Genomic DNA, 20,742 nt, shown 5'->3' on the forward strand with positions numbered 1-20,742 from the left:
GTGCGGCACCAACAAAATGGAAACAAGATTCCCCAATTTTAACTAAGGTGTCAAACGGCCGGTTCAGTCCGTTTTTTCTCCATTTTTTGACATAAATTTAATTGACCTCGGTTATTGGCAATTTGATTAGTATTTTTGGATTTTCAGTCGGTGCTCATTAATATATCATCAATCGTCATCAATCAATTTATATATATAAAGTGGAAGGCTCAGGATACTTCCCCTTGAATTGTAGAGAATAACAAAGAAAGGGATAAAAAGCTTCATCTTAATTATGGGAAAATAATCAATGCCAATAATAAAGATCACCAAAAATTAAATAAACATAATATTAAATATGTTAATTATGGAAAAATCAATGCTAATAATTGTGAAAAAGTGTTACAAAATATTGAAATACTTTAGAAGTTGTCACATTTGCTTTTGTATGGCTCAAACTTTTGCCACATGTAATAAAATAAAATTGAAGTTGTGTTAAGAAACGCTTTCAATCATCACTTCTTTTCCGTCTCATGTGATCAATCATAGTTTTAGAAACTGCCACATCTACTTCTGTATGGCTTAAACTTTTGCCACATGCAATAAAATAAAATTGAAGTTGTGTTAAGAAACGCTTTCAATCATCACGCCTTATATATATAAAATGGAAGCCTCAAGGATGCTGCCCCTTGAATTGTGGAGAACAGCAAAGAAAGGGTAAAAAGCTTCCCCTTAATTATGAGAAAATCATCAATGCCAATAATAAAAACCCACCAAAAATTAAATAAACATAATATTAAAGATGCTAATTATGGGAAAATCAATACTAATAATTGTGAAAAAGTATTACAAAATATTGAAGTGTTTTAGAAGTTGTCACATCTGCTTTTGTATGGCTCAAACTTTTGTCACACATATTTAGAATGAAATCTATTGACGCTACTGAGTACTTAGGTTTAGAATGAGATTCATGATTATATGCATTTATTAATATGCATATAATGTTGTCCATACACATGTTCTTGATGACCTTTGTCACTTTTGAGAAAAAAGCAACGCAAACAAGAATTGCTAAACTCTGAATATATTTTTTTCCTTATGCATCAAATTTCTTGCTCCCTCTTAGAAAATTATTTCTTAGCATATTAAGAAAAATATATTGTAGTTATTTGTTTATCTCACAATTATCTCCATTTTCTAAAATTCAAACTCTGTTGTTCATCATGGTAACAAAATATTGAAAATTATCAAAATCTTTATTTTTCAAACTAATTATGTGCCACACAAAGCGCGGGCATGCAACTAGTATTTTATAATAACTGACTAATTGATCCATTTGACAATCAATTTGATTTACGCAGTTTCTTTTATAACCCTAATTTTAACTGAAAATTAATTTTAGGTGAACATCACTCCAACTAATCTTGAAAAGACAGACTTCCTGCAAAGAAGCCCTTCTAGCCGCCAATCGATCCTTTAGTATTTGATGAGGACTATTTACACTTTTCCTTTTGCCATTGACACCCCACTTTTCAAAAACCACCAAACACAATCTTAACAAACTCATTCAAACCCCATTTCCCTCTCTCCTCTCACGCGCACCATCACTGGCCACCACTACCACTGCTTATTTCGGTCACTGACCTATCAAGAAGCTTCTCTCGACCCTCACAAGCATAACCCAACCAACCTAGTCTCAAATCGTCGTATGTAGCCTCCAGAATCGTCCTTGGAAGCTCGTGGCCATAATGAAGAAAAAACTCCCATCCTGCAACGAAACGACAAACCACCACCACCAACGAGTTCACCGGCCAGAGACGAACCTGACCCAGCCCTTGGCCGGCCGAAACTGACATCATAATGCCCCACTCACATCCCATTTCCCTCTCTCCTTTCACGCGCACCATCACTGCCACTGCTTGGTCCGGCCACTGTTTTCGACCACTGACATACCGAAAAGCTTCTCTCGACCCTTACGAGCATAACCCAACCAACCTCATTTCAAACCGTCACCTGTAGCCTCCTGAATCGTCCTTAGAAGCTCGCGGCCATTGTGAAGAAAAAGCTCATATCCGGTTGAATCCGGCGACAAAACGACAAATCACCACCACCAACAAGTTCACCGGCCAGAGATGAACCCGATCCAGCTCTTGGCCGGCCGAAATTGACACCGAAATGCCCTATTGGAGTTCACCGGCCAGAGACTCGAGGTGACTAAGGGCCGCGTTTCGACTTTGGGGGAAATGAGGTGTCAATGGCATCCCATTACTCTTTTTTTTTTTAAGGGGGCCATCTTCTAATTCTAAGGCCAATAAACAATATACCCTATTTGAACATCAAATATAATACTTTAATATTTTCGAACATATTAAAATTTAAGAAATATGAGAGATAAAATACAAAAGTAGGAGAGACAACAAAAAACAATTTTATATGATTTAAGAGAAAATTTTTCTCTACCTACGTTTGTTCTACAAAAACCAAAAATGAGTATGGCTTAGAAGCGTGGAAATTCAAAAAGCATCACCAAAAATTACTATTTATCAATTATAAGTGAAGTGATGGGTTCATGCTTTTATACTCATCGCCTATTCGATCTGTATGAGCAACACGTCATCTCCTCCATTTTGTCAAGGCTTCTCATGGAGTGGATGCGGAGGTTCCTCGCACCCATTTCCCACCACTTAGAAACCATGAAATTCACGTTCTTCAATAGTATATGTGTATTTTTTAATAAGTGTATATATATGTTTGTATATTTAGACTATTCCTATACTCATTAGCTAATAGCTAATGGTAATGAACAATACAAAACGATAGTAATCTACATTATATTGTTTTTATATTAAACAACAATAGATAACAATACTTATGTCTTCTAATTATATATTTATATGTTATTTCTTCTTACATGATCTTCGATTAATTTTTATCAATTTTAATATGTATTTATTTTAACCTTTTGGGTTAATCAAACATTAAGATGAATATTCATCAATAATTTTTTTTGTTTTAAAACGACGTCTTTTCGATCTCCTTCTGAATCTCAACTGGGGTAAACCCAAAATTGACTTTTAGGTCTTCAAAATCAGTCATTGGAAACATATTATAGTAAAGAAACAGACGAGAGGATCAAAAGTTACGGACGGTCAAAGTTGAAAAATTGAAATACTCGAACATATAAAACAAAATACTCGAACAACAAATCTGAAATACTCGAACAATAAAACGAAATACTCGAACAGACACAACAAAATACTCGAACAACAAATATAAACACTCGAACAGATAAAACAAAATACTCGAAACAACAAATATGAAATACTGGAACATAGCACACAAAGTATCCTAAACAACGAATATGAAAGTAACCAGTCCTACACGGACGTGCTTCTTTCAGCCAAGGATGCATTGCTCAGCATTCGTGACAATGCCTGAGGTAACTCCCGCGGCCAAAATGTTTATCGACTACAGGAGTCCCTTTTGGACCTTGCAGCCCATGTTGGAACTGCAATGAATGCCATAAATGATGTAATCCGTACATGGGCACGTTAGAGTTTATATCATATCATTTCATGTCCATGTTATCAAATACTTCATTTATCATTCTATGAATTCAAAATTACTCGAACAAATATCGAAACATACTCAAACAGATATCGAAACATACTCGAAAGGATATCAAAACCTACTCGAACAAATATCCACATATATCGAAACCTACTCGAACAAATATCCAAAACTACTCGAACAGATATCGAAACCTACTCAAACAAATATCCAAAACTACTCGTACAAATATCCAAAAATACTCGAACAAATATCCAACGTACTCGAACAAATATCCAAAACTACTCGAACAAATATCAAAAACTACTCGAACTAATTGACAAATACTCGAACATATATTCAAAACTACTCGAACAAATATCTAACGTACTCGAACAAATTTTAAAAATACTCGAACAGTTATAAATAAAGTACTTGAATAGAGATCAACAAATACTCGAACATATATCAACAAATACAATAACAATAACATTAACTGAAGCAACTGAATATGTTGTGTCTAATATTCAACGCACGATAAGTGTGTCCTAAACCAAACCCATCTGCAATGCGAATTTAATAAGCACTCACTCACTTCGGGTTATAATGCCGATATAGAGGAAGAATGACGACAGAGATGAGAATGCCCACAATGCCAAAGAATGCCCAAGGAAAGGTAGCTCGACCAGACCTCGTGAAGAAACACCTACAAACTTGGTGCAGCAAAGAAACACCTTCAAATGTGAGGAATGGAGTTTTCATAAGTTGGATTTTGGGTTTTTCAGATGGGTTTTAGGTATCCAAGTGTACTGTGGGAGGTGAATGATATTTCTGTGTATTGTGGTATGTGATAAGGGTATTTGAGTTAAAAAAATTCAAAAACGTGTTCGATTTCAGGTTTTGACAAAAGTGGGTTACTTTTCAAACGTGTGTTTTAAAAAATACTGCTTTTCCAAAAAAACCCAATAAATAAAAGCAGCCCACATTCGACTGCCAACAAGAATTCCGTAACACCTGAGCCACTATAATTTTAGTGATAAAGATACTACAGTGTTAAAGATGATATATATCACTCTCATGACTATGGTTGAAATCCCCTCAACGTTTCTAAAAAAAAAAAGGAATTCTCATTTATTGTATTTTATTATTGTGCTACAAACAGTAATGAAGCATCCACTCCATTGGCACCAAAACCTCCCAAACACCAACCCAAAAAACCAACCGAAGGCTGTCTTCCATCTCCAATTGCAGATCTATCAAATGTTGGCTTTTCTCTCAGGTGATCAAGGTTCAAAATGAAATGAAAGAATACAAAATCCATCGCAGTCTCCATTAACATGATCTGTTGAAGTTCAAGCTGGGATATCATTCACGGTGTGACCAAAAACGCCCGGCCATGTCGATCCTGCAATTCCAACACAGCTTCACCATATTTAGCATCAAGAAATTTGTGTATTTGATTATGCACAACACACTGCTGATTATCTGTAAATAAACTTACATATATTAAGCTTGTAAGACCGCTCCGGTTGACGATTGAAGTCCCAAATTAACCACATTCCCTTGATCTGTATAATTTGTCAAGAAAACTAAACTCAGAGACATCTTATTAGATTATAAGAAAAAAGAAAACTCAGAAGAACAAGTGTGGTGAGTGCTTACTGAGGGGGATGTTGGTTACCCAAAAGCATGATCCAATTACAATGTAGCACAACAACATAACCAATCCTTTCATGTAATGAGAAGTCCCGTCCTGTACATTTTCAGCAAATATATATTAAGTTCCCTATAACTCATGAATCGAAGCCGAGACCCGAGAGAGACTGTGTATGCAGAAAATAAAAAAACAGTTGCATTTTGGCTGTCATGTGTAGTCTAGTAGTCTTACTTGTAGACTGAAAGCTGTCACAATTATCGCAACGGCAAGAGAGCCCGTCTCAAGAAGGTTGAAATTAAGATCCATTTTCATGCCCATTATCCAAGCCATGATAACACAGAAAGGAACCTGCAGAGTCGCATTTCCAAACCCAGATTCAATACAAAGCTTTCAAATTTGAGTATGTGCGCGCATATATTTAGCTTTTGTTTTTGTTACAAAGCCTTACCACGAACATCGAAATTTGAGTTGCAGATCCCAGAGCAACACCTAGAGTTATATCCTGCATTTATGCCCAAAAAATGTGTTATTAGCAACCTTGTCCTTTGGTTTTTTTTCTCATTTTTTTTCCTGTTTCATGTGGAATATGTGATATAGAGCACATCTCTCATACGGACGCACGGGCGTCCATAAACAAACTTGTTTACAGACTCCTTTCACGTCCACATGATCGGTATCAACACACCTGGGGTGGGGGCCCACACTTAGATAGTCAAGTTATTACCACCACAGGATTGCGAACGTCCGTATGTGAGAGCCATCTATATATAATATATGTATCTATATATATTACTTACCAACTTGTTCTTGAAAGCGAAAATAATAGCTCCTGCATGTTCAGCTGCATTTCCAACAATGGGTAGCAAGATAATGCTAATGAAGCTCACTGAAATTCCCCAAGATTCCGAAGCAGCCTGATATCAGGAGAAAACAACGTAGAAAATAATTTACGACATATTACTCCAAGCAAAATAGACTATTAGTCACTCAATTACTTTATTTTTTTTCTTCGTGTATTAGATTAACTATATTCATATACCTCAATCGTGCCCACAACATATCCTGACAACAAAGCTATAACAACAGTCATCCCAACCAGCCAAGCAATTCCACTCCACAGTCCGATCACCGCCGTTTCTTCTGAGCTCACATCATCCCCCTCGGGATCCTCTTCAGCCTCAAATAACTGCCTGTGTGTGAACAGTTGGAAGACTATGTATCCAATATACGCAATTAGCATTACAATGCTACTTGCTCTCGACAAATTAAGCGTTGGAACAGCTGCAAGAGCAGTCGAACCCGCTGCATATCTGAACAGCAATGGCAGCATATGGCATAACAATCCCAGCAGCAGAAGCATCGAGTTTACGTCGGCTTGTCTCTGTTAATGAAACAAAAATTTCAGATTCTGACCATTTCATAAAAACAAATTCAATCACTGTCTGTTACCGGGTATCTGAAATAATATAAAACTTACTCTGTCATATTTTTGTTCCAGTCTAAGATTGGCAATGCCACCACAAAAGAGCGAGCTCCCAAGAACCAAAAGAAGGTTTGAGAGTATAGAACCTAACAGAGAGTACTTCACAAGAGCTACTTTGTTTTGGCTTAAAGCGAAAATCGCTATAATCAGCTCGGTCGCATTGCCGCATGTTGCATTCAGAAGCCCTCCCACTGCAAAATCAATCAAACAAAACCATGACATTATAAACAAAATTAGCTCAAGATATTTGAGTTATTGCATTACTTTAAATAAATGGTTAATATAAATTTTTGTCCCACAACTATACACGTGGTTTCATTTTCGTCCCCAAACTATTTTTCCTCCTAATTTCATACACCAACTTATGGAAAACAACCTCCGTTCGTCCCTCAAAAAGTTCCGATGTCGAAAAAAATCTTGTGTGGCATTACACTTGGCATGATGTGTACATAGTGGAATACACGTTAGATAGACACAAAACTTTTCGTCCCTCATTTATACACGTGATTTCATTTTCGCCCTTAAACTATTTTTTTCCCGACTTGAAGGACGAAATAGGCACTTTCTCATAGTTGAAGTATGAAATTGGGAGAAGAAAATATTCAAGGACGAAAATGAAACCACGTGTATAGTTGAGGGGAGGAAAATTATATTTAGCCTTAAATAAATCTGGTTGTATTGTCAAAAGTGAGATAGAGACATTGCAAACAAATCCATTTTGAAGAAATCAAAGGAAGCATCTAAAGTCGGAAGGAAAAAAAAACAAGAAAGAACCAGACCCACAATGATTCAATCAGTTGATTGTCAATTTCTATCATTAGACTTTTTAAATTTCTAATCATCAACAGGAAATGATGCACTTTAGATGGCTTGGAATTGGATTCCCTTAATTAATTGTAAATAAATTACTGCTTCCCATCATCATTATTAAGCATGAATAATTTATTATTGACAAGGCTTACCAGTTGGACCAGTGAAGTAAGCAATTTGTCTGCACGTTTATAGGAAATAGAAGGAAAAAAAAAGAATAAATAAATAATTAATGATTGTTTTAATTAAATAATGAAACTAAAAATTCATGATAAAAAGACTGAAAACAATTCTAATTATCTACTTACTCAGTCAAAAAGCTGACACGCTCTGCTAGTGGAGTAAGTCCAAGCAAGCTCAAAGCAAAAACCCATGGCTGCATGCATCAACATAACAAGTTACATTACTGAATTTCTGCCAAAACTATCAGTTATCCCAACTTGTTGAATTGTATGCACAAAATTCCATATGAATCATGTGGGATACGTGGAGCTCCCAAATTCACTTGAATCTAGTGAATGCAACTCTACAATTGGGATAACTTGGATATTGTCGGAATGTTTTAAACCAATATTGAGAAACTGCTGGAATGTTTATCATTTTCGTTTCACAAAATGGGCCAAAATGAATACATACATACATACATATATATATATATATATATATATATATATTTCCTGAAAAGGAAAAAAAAAACATGAGAATGAAGGGACTTACTCTGCCAAAATGATAGAGTTGAGCAATAATGGCAAGAAGCACAGCAGGAAAAAGAACAGAAAGCTTAGTCCCCAAAAAGACCTCTTGAAAATTGGTGAGAATGGATCTAACAACACCAGGCTGAATCTTGGACAAAAGTCTGGGGTTAGACTTTTTGCGCAAAGAAGACGATGACATGTTGTGCGCAGTTCGTCCATGACCATGTCGATGTTCTCGACTCAGAACCTTGATGTTGCCTTGCTCCAGCAGCCACGCTTGGTGATCTTGGGAAGCCATCTTTGGTTTCTGTGTGGATGCACAAAATCAAAGAAATGCTTGAGGAGAAGAAAACTTCCAGAAAGCGAGCAAGCGAGATTACTGTTTTCTTTTCGCTACTTTCTCTGTCTCTCTCTGTGAGATGTGAGAGTGTGACACAGAGTGTTATAAATAGGAGAAGCAATTCGATAATATCTATGGCAAGTGAGTGATGGATGTGGTAATCAGACATATTGGAGGCACCTTCCAGGAAATTTCCTACAATTCCTTATATTTATTTATTTAATAAAAGATGGTTGGTAGTGCCACGTGGCCCATACTTATTTTTTGTGGCAATGCATATTACATGCGGATGACAGTGGGCTGCTGCAGTTCCATAAGGTAACTTAAAATTTTTAAAAAAAATCTGAAAAATTATATTGATATTATGATTGGTGTTACAAATTCAACGGTATATTTTTTTGTTTAAAATAAAAATCAAATTCAATATAAAAAATACATGATAATCCTGAACCATTGGATATAAATAGAAAACATTATATACATTTTTCATATTTTTTGTTTGAAACAAAAATCAAATTTAACATGAAAAGTGCATGACAATCCTGAACCGTTGGATCTGAATCGAAAACATTATATACATTTTTCATACTGAATTTGATTTTTGTTTTAAACAAAAAAAATGTCATTAGATTCATAAAGCCGATCAAAATACAAATATAATTTTTTAAAAATAAAAGAAAAATGTTTAGACACTCATAATACAGCAGAGCCCCGACACCCTATTAATTACATGCATGGTATTTTTCAATTATAAATCGAAGTTATCTCAGGTGTTGAGTTGTACGTAAGGATTTGATTTATTTTGCATTTATTTAATTACATAGTTTGGGCTCCTATAATATACCGTTATTATTGGGGCTTTCAAGTGAAATATGTAGAGCTAGTGGCAGACTAAAGCTTGTGGGATTGGGGTGAAAAAATAAATTTTATACTAAATATACAATAAATTCATGGTAAATTAAGCCTAATGTCTCCAATCAAAAAATTTGAGGCCACCAGTCCATCAATTTTCACTCAGCTCACTAAACTAGCTTTGACCCAATCCAACCTTATAAATCTTAGGCCCTAAGTTATTTTGTCATTTATCAAGTCCACCTACATCCAAGCCCCTCAAATCCTTTCAATCTCTCAATACCATTCTCATTGTGGATAAGAGCCCTAAGCCCACTACCCCACTCCACTAGACTTCGAAGACTCAGAACGATTCAAACTTTGAAGTTGCGTCAATTACAATGTATTTTCTTATTGTTTTAAATTATTATTAATGTGTTTTTGTGTTTGCGATCAATAATCGTAAATCGATTACATATAGAACCAAAAAAAAATTGGGGGCGTTCCCCCGAACCCTAGCAACACTTTTGTGCCCCCAATGATTTCAATTCCTAGGTCCGTCACTGTGTAGAGCCACAAATTCCCTTGGATTTTATGCGTCTAACTCAGGAACAACAAAGATAACTCAGATTCGAATTGCTAGAATTGTTATCATTTTTGTGGTTTTTATATAAGTTATAACGTAAATTATCTATTACCAATGAGAGTTGGCTTGATTGGCAATCGATTGAGTTAGATATATGTGTGCTCAAAGTTCCATTTTAACTATAAACATAATTCTCTCTGTTATTTTAAAAAAAAAAAGGTAAACTACCGATTATGTCTTTCCTTAAATAACTAAGATGCTTTTCTAATTACTAAATTAGGAAAAAAACATTATTGTCCAAAACCAAGTACTTTATTTTTTATATTTTGAGTTCACTTTTGGCATTTATTGTGATGAATTTTTTTCTGATTGGAAAACGTGATTCATCCTAATCATAAATATTATAATTTAGTTTTGTACTTAACGTGCACGTTTTAAGTGCAAGACTCTTGTTTTTTATTTTATTAAAGACAAACAATGTACTTTCAAAGGTACGAGTTTTGTTTTAATTACTAACAAACAGAACTAACCTTATACCGGTGGTTCGGTACTAATGAAAACAAAGCCAAATATTTGTTTAAGCTAAAGCCAAATTTAATTTACTAAGCGACTAATAATCAATGTTCACGATTGTTTTTGAGAACCACGAATAGCTTAGATGTCGCTCATTTGTGTGGTATTTAACAGAGGTCTCGAGTTCGAGTGTTCCCATTTCCTTCCCCCCTACATTAAAAAAAATGTTCATGATTGTTTTCGACACATGAAATCAAAAACTGATCGGTAGGCGCATCGATGGGGTTGCAATTCTTTTAATTAGGATTGGTTACAATTCCTCCTAAAACTATGTTAAATCATGGTTTAAAATATGTTATTGAGTATTTTGGTTGTTCATAATTTTATAATATAGTATATTTTGAAAAAAAATCTTAAAACTTAAAAAAAATTTGGTAGTTAGGAATTCTCGACCCCTACACGCCCACAGTCTACCGGACAACTGGGTCAATTCTAAACTCGAGTAGCCAACCCATCTCGCTCCACAATGATGACAGGTAAGATTCGACCGAAGCCCGTGAGAGAAGAACGAGGCCGAAGCTCACAAAGTCGAGTTAACTCCACAAAATCCTCCATATACGTAAATAATGTCGAAATTGTTGGACGTGAGAGTTGAACATTCTCCTAAACCCTAAATCTTAAAAGCTAAACCCTAAATACTAAATCTTAACTCATAAACCCTAATATGTTACTTGTTTAAAAAAAATCATGATTTAACATGATTTTGAGAGGAATTTAGTCAATTCTGGTTAAAAGAATGGTAGCTAGCATGTCTTCATCCAGATTATAGCATTTTCATGCTGTATCAATACGTGATAGGTTATTGACGACAATGATCTTAATTTAGACACGTCATTTTCCTTACTCTGTTTTTTTTTTTTCCTGCATACGCCATAGAGGCTCAGACTAAACGAAAATGAATGATTAGCAATGTTTAGGTACATCGACTTGCACGTACAAATGTCCGTACCATCAGTTCATCACAGAAAACTTTGTAGAAACTTCTCCTCGTATTACACCCGAGTCATTAAGATTCAAATCTCCCTCTCCCCTTTCAAAATAAAATTTCCTATTACATATTTACATCTAACCATAGAAAAAACACATTAACAAAGACAGTTATGGGAGTTAAATAGTTAATTAATTACAGGTTTTTATATGTTCATGGATGGCAAAAATATATGGACAAAACTGACGAGGCAAGTCCTCATATGGCATCGTTCCATGAACACCATTAGGCGTTTGTAGGTGCAGATTTTACAATCGTTGAAGAGTCAACTTTGATTACGTGGGGGCTCGTCTGTACCTTTGAATCCTGCAAACATCACAATAAAAGCAACCGTGAAAGCTCTTGGACCGGACTGGGGGTGCCGGTTGTAGAGGCTTCGACAATCAAGTCAATGGTGATCGGAGATGGAAGACCGGCGATGACTGGAGTGTTTATGACTGAATATTTAGTCAGGGGTCGGATAGTCTCGATTTTTGGTTCTCAATGTCCGAATCCCTTCTCCCAAGGTAGGAGAAGGGTATTTATATGAGAGTGAGGTTTTGTCTCGGAAGTCGTGTGACCAACTTGTGTCCTTTTTGGTAAAACCCAGGGTATAAACGTATAAAAGTCAAGCATAATGGACGTGTCAAGGTTGGTAGACGAAAAACAAGGTGAAAATGTAAGGACATATGATGGGAGTTTGACATGTGTTGGTCATAGGATGGCGAGTAGCAATAGGCAACCATAAATGAACTGATATCATATGGTAAGAGATTATACATGGAGATACGTACCTGTCAGGTCCAAGGATGTTGGTGTGAACTGGATTGGACCATGCTCCCTGGAAGGGAATGATCATGAGCCGGATTGACGCCTGGGCGTCTCGGCGCCATCATTGTGGTGGCGCCATAGCTAGGTGAGAGGAAGTTCCTGTTAAGTAATAATGTCGTGAATACAGTAAGGCAGATATAAGACGGGATGTTAGTCACTATTGTCAGATATGGTGTCAGGGTCTCTGTTTGTTGTCGCTTGACGATGTTGTCAATGGACAGAGTCTCGAACGTTTCATATGGGCCTCATCATGGGCAAAAGTGTGTCAGTTGGGCCCATGAAATGGGAATTTTGGACTTAGGTTCGTCATTAAGTGGCTCAGTGGGGTCATACGATTTTTTAGTAACTACAGCGTTGTAAATTTTTTTTAAAAAAAACATAAATTATAAGAGGACAAGTATGTTAAAGATTAGTGTTTATATATATGGTAACTTTTTCAATCAACAAAAAGACACTTTATGGAAGGTAGCAAGAAGTTTCCTGTCATATTTGACTGTTCATCAAGAGCTCAAAGAGCCTATAAATTTGGTAGCACAAATTACTAGCTAGTTCTGTCTTGTAACTTAAAAACTTTCACATTTAGCATATTGTTGTTGAAGTTTCTCTGATTCTCCCTCATTTTCTAAGGTATGTAAGGTTTTGATATCATTTGTAGTATTACTATTGTTTGTACATACGTTTTAATGTGAGTTTCTCTCATTTGGTACCTATTTGACAGAGCTTATATGTTTCAAAATAAATTATACCAAACACTTCAGATAAGATAGTTTATAAGCTCTAATAAGCTCCAAAAAATAACTTCGAAGCTTATTTTAAAGTTTATGTATATTTTTTTCATTTTTTCTTTTCTTTTATCAAGAGAATTTTGTATATATACTACATAAACTTTTAATATTAATTTTAACTGCATTTATAAAGAAAATTTATAATTTTTCACATCTTATAAACTAGCGTAAGCTGTAAGTTTCACTAAATATCGGACATCCTATTTCATACCTTAATTACTTATTTTTCACAAGCTATAAACTAGTTTATTTTGACATCTAATAAATTCGATCAAAATAGAGCCTTAAACTTTTTAAAGCTACGCTTTTTCCTCATAATAATTAAAAGCCTACTTTTGCACTCCAAAAAATTAATGAAGAAAAATTATCCCAACATTTTATAAAGAGCAAGCAGCCTAATTGCTTTAGGTTTTAATATCTACGCACATGCACATGCACATGCACATGCACATGCACAAGGATGCAGGATCACGCAAGAAAATAGATAATAGTATTTGTTTTTTTTTTATAAGCAATAGCCAATACATATTGCCGTACTAATCTCGTCAAAAACTGCAAATAATATCTCTTCCATTTGATACATACTAGTCCCCAATACCCCATCTTGGAAGCAAACACTTGACGTACAATTGCATGAGTTATGGAATCCTAGGTAGGAACTTTCCGGGAAACTTCCTATGACATGTACAAACAGTCCTTTGGAGTCATTTTCTGATGGATTTGAGATCATGATATTATTGAACAATATGACAAATACTTGCAGCAACTATTTTGCCTTTCTATCAATATTGTTTTCGTCATTGTAGTTTGTATATATTGTGGCTGGCCATACTGTCCCTCTCTCTGGTGTCTATTGTTTTCGTCATTGTAGTTTGTATATATTGTGGCCGGCCATACTGTCTCTCTCTCTCTCTGGTGTCTATCCAAAATCGGTTTCTCTACTCTCATAGCCACTTATGTTAAAAAACTGTTACAACCCACGTCGCTTAGATGTGGAAGTAAAGTACTAGATATAAAACCAATGAGAGATGGCTCGATTGATAATCGAGTGGATTAGACATATGTGTATCCAAAATTTGATTTCAATGAAAAACATATTTGTTAATGGTATTTTCTTTTAAGAAAAAAAGTATTAAATATAAAGGAGTCCCAACTCCCTAACTAACTAACAACCGGTTTTTGGTTTTCCTGAGGTATGAGCCTCAAGAGAATCGTTGTTGGACCGGGCCTCTTGAGCTCAGTATGAACTGCACTTAGGGAGACAAATCCATAAGGACCCTAAACGGACAAAATATTGTTAATTAAAGAGAGCGGTCGATCTTTATGCACCAATAACTTATCAAATAAATCATATTTATGGACACACAACAATCAGTTAAGTATGATTGTATGCCCCAATCTGCAGTTTCCGCGAAGTTTCCTCTGTCTATTCCAAAAAACTGCAGCATTTCAATTGGGACCAGACCAGACCCTATCTGCAGGTCCATTTCTATCTTTATTTAATTAACTATAAACTGTCACTATTAAATCCGATTATCTACATGGTTTGTGGCGCCCTAATAACCAGCCATTAGCATATAATGTTATTTAATTAGCACAGGTTTGAAGAACAGTATAATAATGGTTTCCATTATTATTTTGAATAATAATGGAAAGATAAAGAAATATTATTTTAATGAAGGAAAGAATATGATAAGTAATCTGTTAAATATTAGTTGGATAGAGGATTTGTAAGATAGGAAATAATGTGATTTTATTTGTATTTTAGGAAAATCTGTTGAGGAAATTAGTGCTGATCCATGCACTGCAGTTACGACTTACGAAGCATGCGGTGATGTAGAGATTTTTGAAAGAGAAAGGAGAGCTCGTCGCCAACGCAAATACAAAAGCAAAAATGGGTCACGTCAACGTGGTTTGGTACGGCTAATATGTTGTTGGAGGTTGCTTTCGTTTTTCTCCTTTTGTGCACTCTGGAATATATATGTCTTCCATTCTCATCCGTATATAAATTCTTCTTAACAGATTTATTTTTATTTTTATATTTGTTTAAAGTAAAAGTGCACCCCTATATTTATTTCTACAATTATCATTTATTGATTTAAACTAAATTCATGTTACAATTATTATAACATAAAAATCCTATCATATTAAAATAATAATAATCCGAAATTGTGGCATGCCTTAATGAAGATGTCATTCCCCTTACTCCTCATGGCTTTATGTTGGAGGATATTTGAGTTCGAGACCCATTACAATCTATGGAACATAAGATCATGCATGCTCCCGGGACCAAAACAAAGTAGCGGATGCCATTGCCTATATGGGTCGGCTTTCAGACTCAACCACTCCCTATATTCTCTTGGATGATTTTCCAAGCTCTATTAAATCTTCAACGAAATCCTTTTCTTTTCAAAAAAATAAAAAAAATAAATAAAAGCTTAGTTGTTGAGTGCTTTTTATTATTATTATTATTATTGAATGTATCTAAACTAAGTCATTGTCATCTATTAATTCTGTGCCGTAGTAAGTGTCTGTTGGAACATGAGTTAATTGAACTTTACATCAGAAAGATCACCATTGTTTCAACTCAATCACCCAATGTTAGATTGTTTCAACTCAGTCACTCATTTTCAAATTTGTTTCAATTGCATCACCCTAGACAGATTTCCACAAATCTGGGCTATCAACCTTGCCTACATGACATTTTGACCGTTAAATCAACAATCGGTTGGAATGCCAACTTTTAACTGTGAAAATGCCTAAGAGGGTTTTTGAGGTGAGAAAAAAATTTGTAATTTATTTCTCATATTATCCACAAAAATTTTCATTTATTTTAACTTTAATAAAGATATTAATGTAACTCATATCTCTTTAACTTATCTTTAATTCTCGTTAAGTCTAAGGGTGAATAAAGTTAGTTATCCTCCTATAAGTCTCCCTCACTTAACTCTATCTCGCTTAACTATACTTAACTATTCATTTTTTCAATTCAAGCAGACCTAAAGGTGTATCAACTCTCGAATGCTAAAGTTAGGAGTTTGGGACTTCAAAAGATTTAGGGCGAGGGGGAATGCCGCCAGCCTACAACTTCTTGCCTTCTTGGTTCTTGCCCTATGACAGTAGCAAGCTTGACTTGTGGGTCTTAGAGGCCGGCCAATAAAAAAAGAAGCAGGCCAATACAAAAAAGTGCATGTTTGAGCCTTTGAGTTGGGTCACCCGTCACCCCACCCACAAACAGATGTAAACTAAAAGAGTGATGATAGATTGATAGTACTACTTGATGGCTGGGTCGGACTTTGTTCAGTTCGTTGGCCATCTTTAAAGTATAAGAACAATCACAATGACTCCATTTTAAGGGGTATAGATATATTTTGTTGTATCTTTTGATGGAACATGAAAATAAAGTGCCTCCAATGGAAAGACAAAGAAATATTGTTTTAATGAAGGAAAGACTATGATAAGTAATTTGATGCAATGTTAGTTGGATAGAGAATTTGTAAGATATGGAATAATGAGATTTTATTTGTATTTTAGGAAAATTTGTTAAGGGAAATTAGTGCTGATCCATGCACTGCAGTTAGGACGACTTACGAAGCATGCAGTGATGTAGAGATTTTTGAAAGAGAAAGGAGAGCTCGTCGCCAGCGCAAAAATGCACGGCTAATATGTTGTTGGAGGTTGCTTTCGTTTTTCGATTTTTGTGCACTCTGGAATATATATGTCTTCCATTCTCATCCGTATATCAATTCTTCTTAACATATATATATATATATATAAAGTAAAAGTGCACCCCTATATTTATTTCTACAATTGTCATTTATTGATTTAAACTAAATTCATGTTACAATTATTATAACATAAAAATCCTATCATATTAAAATAATAAAAAATTGCGTCAGTGATGTTCTTTTCGATATAGCTTCTCCTCTTTATTTTCCTTTGCGTTGGGGGGATTCTTCCTCTGATCTAGCTGTCTTTGGCCAAGGGCAGTTATTTTCTAATCTAATCGATAAAGAGAAGGTTAGAACTCCGAGAATCTAAGGGGATAGCTCAGACCTGCTGTTCGGTGGCTGACTTGTTTGCTTGATGGATTAGTTTTAGAGTGAATTTGGCATGTGTTACAGATGGAACCATGGTTGTCAAAATCCTGATTTTGATCTTAAGATCGTACGATTTTAGGTAATCAAAATGATTCAAATCAATATAAAATCCCAAAATTGATAAGATTTATCGATCTTACCAATTTTACGATCTTATCGATTTTACCGATCTTAACCTTAATAGACTTATGGACTTATGGACTTATGGTTTGTGGTATACTAATAATGTGTTTATGTTTCTAATCCTAGTTTTTGTTGAAAAATTGGTTTTAATCTATTAACATGATATAATCTTACACAATTATTGTGCTTGCTTTTCATAGTTCTCTGGAGGTCTTAAAAAATTACAATTTTGTGAAATATTAACATGTCTATAAATAAATAATAATCATATTTTTAAATTTTTTATTACCTATAAACTATAGTATATTATATCATGTTAATTATTTACTTAGAAATAAGTAATTATATTATTTACATTTATTTTTAAAATTTTATAAAATCTTACGATTTTACGATTCGATTTTGCATGACTTCCACCGATTTTATGCAAGATCCCGATTTTGACAACTTTGGATGGAAAGATTTATAAGAAATAGGTTTCTTTTATTTTCTTGAGGAAAGGTTTACTTTTTTAGAAGAGTTATGAATTTGTGATCCACATAAGGAGACGTAAATGAAGCATACCAGCTCCTGCTGTCTTCATCCACAATCTATTAAGACTAGAAATATACCGACGGCTAGGGTTCTGACGATGATAGAGGCTCTAGCCTTTCGATTTGGGATTCTCTCGGTTAAGTACCATAACCTGTGTTCCTTTCCATCTGGAAGGTGAGGCATCCGAAATTGTGGCATGCCTTAATGAAGATGTTATTCCCCTTACTCCTCATGGCTTTATATTGGAGGAGATTCGAGTTCGAGACCAATTACAGTCTATGGAGCAAAGGATCATGCATGTTCCCGGGACCAAAACAAAGTAGCGGATGCCATCGCCTCTATGGGTTGGCTTTCAGACTCAGCCACTCCCTATATTCTCTTGGATGATATTCCAAGCTCTATTAAATCTTGTCTATTTCTCTGAATGTAAACTTGGTTTGCTTCAACGAAATCCTTTTCTTTTCAAAAAATAAATATCTTAGTTGTTGGATGTTATTATTATAATAATTATTATTATTGAATGTATTTAAACTAAGTCATTGTCATCTATTAATTCTGTGCCACAGTTAATGTCTATTGGAACATGAGTTAAACTTTACATCACCGAAAGATCATCATTGTTTCAACTCAGTCATCCAATGTCAGATTATTTTAATTCAGTCACCCATTTTCAAATTTGTTTTAATTTCGTCACTCGGAATAGATTTTCACAAATCTGGGCTGTTAGCCTTACCTACATGGCGTTTTGACCGTTAAGTCAACAATGAGTTGGAATGCCAAATGCCACCTGGAAAGTAAAAAAAAATCCCTACATACATCAGATCTGTACAAAAACGTAACAAACTTCATCTTGAAACGTAAGCACCACTACCACCATCATCTCCACTATCATAAAGTTCATCACTGCCATCACTACCACTGAAATCATCTCCACTACCATCCCCATTCCCTCCATGTCCACTTTTATCTCCATCACTACCATCCCCATACCCAAAATTCTTATAAACTCAAATAAACGTAAAAATTAAAGTAAATTTAGACAATAATAAAAGAGAACATCAGAATCATCACTTACCAGTAGCTAAAAGCTATGATTGTTGCGTATGCAAGAGCTTTCGTCCAACACCCTTGCTTCGTATGCAATAGCTTTCGTCCTAGTGAGTTGATTCGATCAAGGGAGATGAATTTCGCAAGGTTGATGGGCTAAGAAGAGGAGAGTTGGGTGATTCGTGAAAGGGAGATTTTGGTGGGCTAAGAAGAGGAGTGTCGCAGTGCAAATTGTGCGTGAGGGATATGAGAGTCGGGTTAGGGTTTTCTTGGTTTTGGTTTTTAATTTTGATTTTTTTTTATTCTTTCAAATATTACACGTAAGCACCATTAGACATGCCATCCATTCTGTTAGACACTTAACAGTCAAAATACCATGTAGACAAGGTTGACTGCTCAAATTTATGGAAATCTGCTCAGGGTGATGAAATTAAAACAAATTTGAAAATGGGTGACTGAGTTGAAACAATGATGATCTTTTAGTGATGTAAAATTCAATTAACTCGTTGGAACATTTGACTGTCCACTAACACAGTAATTGGTACAATGACGTGTGCAATCACTTTTGGCAATAATTTGTTTTGAGCTGGGGGTTCATCCACATTCTGTTATAAGATCCACTAATGACTCATCACATTAATCTAAGATTAACATTCCTTCATGTCTTCGGTTGTATTCAAGTCCTAATCACACCTCCCATATGATATGCATGTATTAATCTATATATACATAAATTAATAATTCAAAGAAATTGTTGTATTCCCATGCCCGTATGAATGCCTCAGAGGTGTTAGTAATACGAAAGAGGAAAAACAAGAAATAACTCTAAGAACTTGCTTGAATTGATATTTTGCAAAATTAAGTGAGGAGGGTTAAGAAAAGATGAGTAGCTTCACATTTGCTTAGATTATATAAGAGAGAGTTAAGTGCTATGAAAGAGAGGAGAAATTCCTCTCACTTAACTCTCCAACTCAATATTTTGAGGATTCCTTCTTCCGCCCAGATCTTCTTAACGTGAAGATTTTCAAAGCACCCCTTATATTTAATAAGGAAAATTTGAGACCCCGAGCTCCCCTAAAACGATAGAGGAAGAAGCTGACTTTCCAACTTTGAATTGCGAAAATGGCTAAGAGAGTTTCGGAGGTGAGAAAAAAAATTGTAATTTATTTCTTATATCATCTATAAAATTTTTCATTCATTTTAATTTTAATAAAGGTATTAATGTAACTCACATCTCTTTAACTTTTCTTTAATTATCGTTAAGTCTAAGGGTGAATAGAGTTAGTTATCCTCCCATAACTCTCCCTCACTTAACTCTGCCTCGCTTAACTATACTTAACTATTCATTTTTTCAATTCAAGCAGACCTAAAGGTGGATCAACTCCCAAATGCTAAAGTTAGGAATTTGGGACTTCAAAAGATTTAGGGCGAGGGGGAATGCCGCCAGCCTACAACTTCTTGCCTTCTTGGTTCTTGCCCTATGACAGTAGCTAGCTTGACCTATGGGTCTTAGAGGCCGGCCCATAAAAAAGAAGCAGCCCAATACAAAAAAGTGCATGTTTGAGCCTTTGAGTTGGGTCACCCGCCACCCCACCCACAAACAGATGTAAACTAAACGAGTGATGATAGATTGATAGTACTACTTGATGACAGGGTGGGACTTTGTTGGCCATCTTTAAAGCATAAGACCAACCACACAATGGCTCCATTTTAAGGGGCATGAATACATTTTGTTGTGTCTTTTAATAAGAATATGGGAATAAAGTGTCCTCAATGGTAATAATTTGCGGTCCCAATTTTATTGTGAACAACATCGAGAAAGGGTATATGAGATGCCTCGATGTTAACTAAA

The 20,742-nt window shown here is 35.1% G+C and overlaps 1 protein-coding gene and 1 long non-coding RNA gene across 2 annotated transcripts; one reads left to right on the forward strand and one right to left on the reverse strand.

The window, feature by feature from the left end:
• Positions 1–4,574: 4,574 nt before the first annotated feature.
• LOC119998439 (vacuolar cation/proton exchanger 3-like) lies at positions 4,575–8,607 on the reverse strand. Its single transcript, XM_038845772.1, has 11 exons — positions 8,196–8,607; positions 7,787–7,854; positions 7,631–7,659; positions 6,663–6,859; positions 6,225–6,566; positions 5,983–6,099; positions 5,634–5,687; positions 5,417–5,533; positions 5,191–5,281; positions 5,030–5,096; positions 4,575–4,933 (listed from the first exon to the last, which is right to left on the reverse strand). Exons 1-10 carry the CDS (start codon positions 8,469–8,471, stop codon positions 5,035–5,037), a joined length of 1,353 nt encoding a protein of 450 aa, XP_038701700.1. The 5' UTR covers positions 8,472–8,607; the 3' UTR covers positions 4,575–4,933; positions 5,030–5,034.
• Positions 8,608–12,865: 4,258 nt separating this feature from the next.
• On the forward strand, positions 12,866–15,054 carry LOC119998440. Its single transcript, XR_005468246.1, has 3 exons — positions 12,866–12,928; positions 14,492–14,567; positions 14,855–15,054. It is a non-coding gene; the product is annotated as an uncharacterized LOC119998440 (long non-coding RNA).
• The last annotated feature ends 5,688 nt before the right edge of the window (positions 15,055–20,742 follow it).

This window comes from Tripterygium wilfordii, chromosome 5, assembly GCF_013401445.1.
Source record: "Tripterygium wilfordii isolate XIE 37 chromosome 5, ASM1340144v1, whole genome shotgun sequence".
NCBI lineage: Eukaryota > Viridiplantae > Streptophyta > Magnoliopsida > Celastrales > Celastraceae > Tripterygium > Tripterygium wilfordii.